Source organism: Poecilia formosa, unplaced genomic scaffold (genome assembly GCF_000485575.1).
Source record: "Poecilia formosa unplaced genomic scaffold, Poecilia_formosa-5.1.2 Scaffold263, whole genome shotgun sequence".
Lineage (NCBI taxonomy): Eukaryota > Metazoa > Chordata > Actinopteri > Cyprinodontiformes > Poeciliidae > Poecilia > Poecilia formosa.
Genome location: NW_006800202.1, coordinates 353,421 through 360,338, shown reverse-complemented (window position 1 = coordinate 360,338; position 6,918 = coordinate 353,421). Strand labels below are relative to the sequence as shown.

At 39.0% G+C, this 6,918-nt stretch overlaps 1 protein-coding gene across 3 annotated transcripts; it reads right to left on the bottom strand.

The window, feature by feature from the left end:
• Positions 1 to 236: 236 nt before the first annotated feature.
• On the bottom strand, positions 237 to 6,315 carry bola1 (bolA family member 1). Of its 3 annotated transcripts, XM_016680932.1 has the most exons (4): positions 6,201 to 6,314; positions 5,056 to 5,155; positions 4,440 to 4,939; positions 237 to 1,505 (listed from the first exon to the last, which is right to left on the bottom strand). In XM_016680932.1, exon 3 carries the CDS (start codon positions 4,931 to 4,933, stop codon positions 4,487 to 4,489), a length of 447 nt encoding a protein of 148 aa, XP_016536418.1. In that variant the 5' UTR covers positions 4,934 to 4,939; positions 5,056 to 5,155; positions 6,201 to 6,314; the 3' UTR covers positions 237 to 1,505; positions 4,440 to 4,486. The 3 variants fall into 3 exon arrangements, with proteins under 3 accessions (XP_016536418.1, XP_016536417.1, XP_007570603.1); XM_016680931.1 differs by lacking the exon at positions 237 to 1,505 and having other exon boundaries at positions 4,282 to 4,939; XM_007570541.2 differs by lacking the exons at positions 237 to 1,505; positions 5,056 to 5,155 and having other exon boundaries at positions 4,282 to 4,939; positions 6,201 to 6,315.
• Between the last annotated feature and the right edge of the window lie 603 nt (positions 6,316 to 6,918).

The window sequence follows — 6,918 nt, the reverse complement described above, 5'->3', positions numbered from 1 at the left end:
CCAAAACTACAAATGGTCTTTACACATTTTTCTTGTTAAATCAAAGGCGTCCAGTTTGCTTGTCAAAGAAAACTGAAAGAAAATACAGACAGGATCCAGGTAGGTCTTCATTTGAAAACACCAGTTGTGTTTCCGTTACGAATTTCAGCAAAAAAAAAAACGTTGATATTCTGCTAATGTAAAAAAACAAAACTTAGTTTTGTCATTTCTGTTTCCATTAAATAAGAAACACAATTAAAATCACACAGGAAGAAGTTTGTTCATGTGATCTCATTAAAACCACTTCCTGTCATCGTCTTCTTCGTGGTTTGCCTCAGTAGCAACATCCGGTTATTAATCATGCGACTCGTGTCAAAAAATAGTTTCCAGTGGAGTTTTGTGAAACAATCCAATTTTGATAACCAACACATCAAAAAAGTTTTCATCAGAAAAGAGTTTTCTGGAAATTGACGTGTTTCAATTAAACAAACTTATTTTCAAAATGTCAAATTCTGCAATTATATGGTCAATAGAAACTAATTTAATAGCTGTGTTTTGCAAAGTTTTGATACTTTAATTAAAAGCAGATTTGGGTGCAATAAGGTACTTTAGAGCAAACTCAAGGTCCGGGGACCAAATGTGGCACATCATAGGTTTTTATGCGGTCCTGAAGCGACACAAACAGAGCGTTCAAGGAAACAGTTGTGTACTTAAATAATATTTATAAATCAAATAAAAGCTATTTTTATCTGCATACTACCAAGTTACCTCAATGTGAAAAATATTCAATATTATTTTAAAAGTAAATATTGATGGCTAATAATGAATATTTTAATAGATTTTTTATGGGTTTTACCAATAAATTACTTTACAACTAGCAGAATTATGCTTTAGAGTATAAGTTACCATGACAACAGAAGGAAACCAGAAAGTTTGGGAAAGATGTTTTCTCTGTGTTGCATCTACCATTTGGTAAGTATAGTTTAATTTAAAAGATGCATCTTTGTCCTAATTTGTCCACAGAAAACAAGCTCAGGGCCACAAATGGCCCCCAGGCCTCACTTTGAACACCGATGGTTTAAATGAAACGCGTTGCTTTCTGTACACACATGCTGCACAGATCCTGCAGCTGCTCTGAGGGCCACAAGACGACACCAGTCCCGTGGGACGGCACAGCCACCCTTTCTCAGGCACCCATTTGTTGCATTCAGAACCCCACCCGACCTCCCAGAACCCCACCCGACCTCCCTTCAGCCACCCCACCGGTGGATGACCCTCAACCAGCAGAGGTCAACTGTGCAGAAGGAGCCGCAGCATAAATCAGCGGCCGCTCTGGTACGCGGGAACCCTGCCCCGTTCAGGGTCCCAGCACCAGCCTGGCACCATCTGTCCCGGACCGGTGACGCAGAACCAGAACCGCCAAGGTGGGTTCCCACTGACCTGCACTGGCCCACGCAGAGCTGATGGGCCAGAGCCGGGACCGGACACAGATCCATCACTGCTGGAGCCGGATCTGGAGGAAAACACTGCAAAAACACAAACCAAGTAGTTTTAGTTTCTAGTGCAAATAACTAAATACACCTGGAATAAGAAAAGTAACTTACAAGAAACTTTTCAGCAAAGTACAAGAGCTGCTTCTACATAAATAATTGCTCAATATTAATAAAAAGTATTAGTTCCACTGGCAGATTTATTCACTAATATAAATACATTTTTTTCCCATAAGTGAAATAATCTGCCAGTTATTTTTATTAATATTAAGGAGTTATTGCCTTAAAGCCAGCTGCTTTATCTTACAGAAAAGTTACTTGTAAGTTAGTTTTGTCTTATTTGATGTGCACTGAGATATTTGCACCAGAAACTAGGTAAAAAATACCCGCTAAGATTTTGTGTTTTTGCGGTGAAGGAGCGGCGGTGGTCCGACGTTCAGCTATGAATGTTTGTAAGAATCATCTGAAATAAAAATTTGTAATTCAAAATATTTAAATTACTACAAATCTATGGAGTCAAATTTAGTTAAGAATTAAAAATTAAAAGCTAAAAATGTTTATAATTTAATTAAATAAAGATTAAATTGCTTTTTTAATGAATAGTGATATCAATGCTATTATTTGTCTTCTGTTTAAAAATGTATATGGAGAAACACTAAAATTTCCTCTAAGAAAATTTATTCACTTTCATTTATAAACTATTAATTTTCACCTTTTGGCATAAAGTTGAACTTGGAAAAGTTTAACTTATTTTGATATAAGTATTTTATCTAATGAATGGCCTCTATTGTTATTTTTGTGTGATATTTTTAGTCATTGTTTTTGTGGATTTTTTTTCAGTAATTCCATTTTGAAATAAACTTTTTATGGTGAACAAAGAAAAAAAGTATGAAATACTTAATCTGTTGACTTAAAAACTATTGATGACAAAAAAAAAAGATCCTGAATATTTCTCTCTCAGTTTTCTGAGTGTAAAGTGTGAATTATTTACCTTCTTAGGGGATATAAATATGGGTTTTCTGGACAGTTTGTCTCCAAAGTGAAAGGTATTTTCATGCGGAGCCCCTCTGGGTCACCATCTACTGCTCTGACCCGACAGAACCTGTCATTTCGCTGCAGAACCCCCTCTAATGAACGGGTGATGTACTGCTCACAGGGAAAACAAGCCAACCTGTTAAGTGCAGAGACAAGTCCCAGCACTCCACCTCACCGTCCTCTCTGCCGGATCATAACGCCACCTGGAATCGTAGGGCATAAATCTCCCCAGCAGCAGCAGAGTGCAGGGCGCTCCGGGCCCCGGGTCGATCCGCGGGCCCCTCCTGGCTCTAATGAGTGCCAGGGGTCGTAAACTGGTTGTGTTACTGTTTGCCTTTTTCTAGACCAGTGACACCAGTTGCTCTCCCTGCTCACCAGAACCTTTTGCTCGGCCTGACAGGCCGTCGGGTCCAGGCCCAGGATGGCGGTAGAAGTCGACACTCGGCTCCTCTGGAGGCCGGTCGTCATCAGCTAACAATAACTCTGCTGGAGGGAAACATTCTGCTTTATTGACCTGACAAAGCCGAGTTGATTTAAACCTCTGACGCCCGTTTTCCTCACGCCAGACTCCAGCTGACACTTTAGCTGTTGTCTCATCTTCCTCGCCTCCTGAGGAGGTGATTTTTACCCGTCATCACGTTATAAACAAGAACAACTTCATGACTGGGTCCAGCTGGAAACCAGAACAAACTCATGGACTTTCTGCTTCTTTAAATCTGATTTTTACTTAATGACGTGAAAACTCACATAAAACATTAAAATACGTTTAGACTTTAAACATTTCCTCCTAAAAGTTAAATTTATCTTTGTGTGAACTTAGTTTGACCCATTTTAACATCTAGTTTCTGATTTGATTTTCTCAGATTTGTAAATATCTAATAAAAAGTGACTTAAAATGATTGTTATTGTGTCTTTAAAGGAGATTAAAATATTTTTAAACATCTGCGCAGTTGTTCGTTGTGTGAGCATATACCGCCCCCTTGTGTCGAGCCAGCAGGACTGACAAAGAACGATCAATAAGCCAGATCAATTGTCTATAATATACAGAAACCCAGTGGTGTCAAAACTCTACCTGAATTCTCTTTTACCTCTTACATGTAAAATTTTTCATTTTCCTTAATGTTTACAGTTATTTCACTTTTTGAGCCATTATTTTTCCATTTTGTGAGTCTATAATTTAGCAAAGTATAATAAATGAGTAAGACTGTTTCTGATTTTCAGTAAAAAGTCACTGGATGTTTGTGGCACAGCTTACTGTGATATGGAAAATAAAATATTAAAGAAAAAAGTGATTTTTGAGAAGACCCTTTGGACTTTACTCATATTTTGTTATTTCAAAAACTTAACATATTTGCATATTTTATTTGGATTTATATGACAAACCAACACAAAGTGGAAGGAAATAAAAATCTAAAAAGTGAAACAGATATCTATAGTCAGCCCCCTTTACACCGACACCCCTAATTAACATCCAATACAAAAACCAACAGTAAACCAGCTTAACTTTATCCTCAGTTTGACCCAAAATAAAAAAAATACTATCCGACTTAAAGGTTTCATTTAACAAAATAACATGCAACAAACATAAAACACAGAAAAAAGTTAAAGGGATTATTTAATTGATAAAGATTTGGGTTTTAAATCAGCATCACTGCAAACAGCATTATGTCTGAACTGAAACGTTTTGACTTCAACTAGAAATAAATCCAATAGCTAATAATTTCCCTCCTAATATAATAAGCAGATATTTATGCAAATAAATCTTTCAAAATGGAAATGAATCTCAGAAAACACTTTTATTTACATTCAGCAGCAGAAAAGCACAGAAAACCAACCTGATTATTCTCATCTGTACTCAGTTTTACACTAACATCAGGGAAATCACCGTAGATGAATATTAATGTGAAGAGATGGTTTATTCTTCCATCATTTTACCTTCAGAGCAGATAAAACCAAAGAGCGGGCTGCGAGAGTCCAGCGCTTCATTCCCGCCCGGCCTTCAGCTTCTCCTCGACGGTGCGGTCGTTTTTCGAACCCCCCATGCAGGACGGGCTCTTGCCCAGAGCAGGGTCCACGCCCCACTGCTCAGGGGTCTTCGCCTGGATGGCCAACGCATGAACACGGCTACTCAGTTCCTCCTTCAGCGCCTCATTGACCAGACGGTGGCGCTGAATCAGCGGCAGACCCACAAACTGAGTGCTGACCACCAGGACTCGGAAGTGGGATTCGGATCCGGGGGGAACCGCGTGCATGTGGCTTTCGTTGTGGACCTCCAAGTGGTCGGGCTTGAACTTCTCTGTCAGTTTGGTTCTGATGGTTGTTTCAACGGGCCGGTTAGGGTCCGGGTCCATGGGCGGTCTGAAGTGAGCCAGAGGCCGAACTACAGAAAGGCAGATGGGCCGAGTGCAGCGGGAGACACTGGGAAGCATCAGCCACTGTGGAGAACAAAAACAGATTTATTCATCTGATCATGAGGAATGTTTCATTTTCATCCTCCTGTTCCAGCTGGGTCAGATGCTCTGGTACAGTACTGGACTGGTTCAAGTCTTGCCTAAAGAACAGAGGCTTCAATGGGTAACTTTTCAATGGAGTGGGCAGAAATCACATGTGGCGTTCCACAAGGTCATATCTTGGATCCCCACTTGTTTAATCTGCAAGCTCAGATTAAAGCAAATTATAAGATTAGTTACCAGTGAAGGTTATTGGTATAGCACATTTCAGCAATAAGGCAGTTCAAAGTGCTTTACTTTACAAAAACATCAAACACCTCATTTAGTCGATACTTGTGAAAACCAGTAACAGACGTTGCATTTTGTGAAGTTCTATTGTTAGAATCATCAGAACACATCAAATATGTTGGTCATTTTGTCGATTGAAAATTATTGATGCATTCAGACATGAACCTTCAGACACATAAAGACAGTTACAAAGTCGGCCTTCTATCACCTGAAGAACATTTCCAGGATTAAAGGACTAACGTCCCAGCAAGATCTAGAGAAACTCAACTGCAAAGCTGCTGAAACCCTGAGTTCCTTTAAATGGGAGCTAAAAAAAAACCCAGTTTGTTTAAAGTTGCCTTATATTAATAACTCTAATATTGATATGAGTCTATATTTCAAGTTTTCCTTGATTATGCCATGTTTTACATCTTCACCATGTAAAGCATTCTGAATTGCCTTGTTGCCGAAACAAACTTGCTTTGCACCAAGAAGGTCCCGGGCTGATTAGAGTTAGCATTTCTCTGCTTTATAACGCAGGACATCTTACAACAAAATCATCTGCTCCATTTAAGCATATCAAATTAAATATAGAAGCAAAGCACTGATGAAAACACACTACACGCAGGACGGGCATTGATTACATGAAATGTAAGAAACTCTTAACTTTTATTTTACCAAATCAGGATGGACTGAAAATAGCATCCAACTCTTTTAAGGGGCTTTAAGGCCGATTTACAACCACAGACAGTTTATGTGTATTTGAGACTGTAAAAAGGAGACAACATCCAGTAACAAGGTCCTGATTGTTTTATAATGTTAGCTTAGCTTGTTTAGCTGCTTGCTACCAGCCGCTGTTACTTAGCTTGTAAGCTAAACACAGCAGAACATAAATATATAAACCACTGACATGAAGAAACAAATCATGTTGACCAAACTCTCATTTAGATAAAATTCTCCAACTACCTAAAACACTCACCTTTCAAAGGAAAGACAGAGCGACTTCTTCGTATTCTTTTAAGTTTTATGACGGCTAGCGCCTTTAGCTGCTCGGCTGCCATCTGCTGGCTTCCTCCAGCGGGTCCGCTCCTTTACAGCTCACCGGTGTGTGAGCCGCGCAGAAATAAAAACGCAGGGAAAAGGAGACCTGAAGCCTCACGTTTTTCCATATAATTAAGCACTAATGAGATAAATACTCAATATTTTTTTAAAATATATACAACTAGAGATCCCCTGCTGATCAATATGCTAAAAATCAGACTGAGATGACCTAAGTAAACACAAAATACGATTTTCAGGAGATAATTTCATTTACGGGATGAATCTATCTACTAACTTGCCCTTTGTGAAAAAGTAATTATCTGAATCACTGTTGCTCCATTTGATGCAGAGAATCAGCAGATCAAAGTCCTTGCTACATAATGGCAATCTGCAGATTTTCTGTAAGGGTGACCCCCAGACAACGCACAGGGGAAGATTAGTTTAGAATCACATGACCACCATAATGGCTGGAACACAGATGGACCCGTAAACCAAGAACTTTACTTATTGCTTATCCGTATCTTCTGCAGCAAAATTTAAACAAGCTACAACATGTTTTCCTTCAGCAGGGGAATCTAGCGCAGTGAGTGGGCACAAAGATCATTAGGTGTAATTATACATATATTTGACAATTTAAATAAATGGACTTTCCATCC

Coding starts and splice junctions, on each gene's coding strand:
- bola1 (XM_007570541.2), bottom strand. CDS start 4,933: ATGCTTCCCAGTGTCTCCCGCTGCACTCGGCCCATCTGCCTTTCTGTA.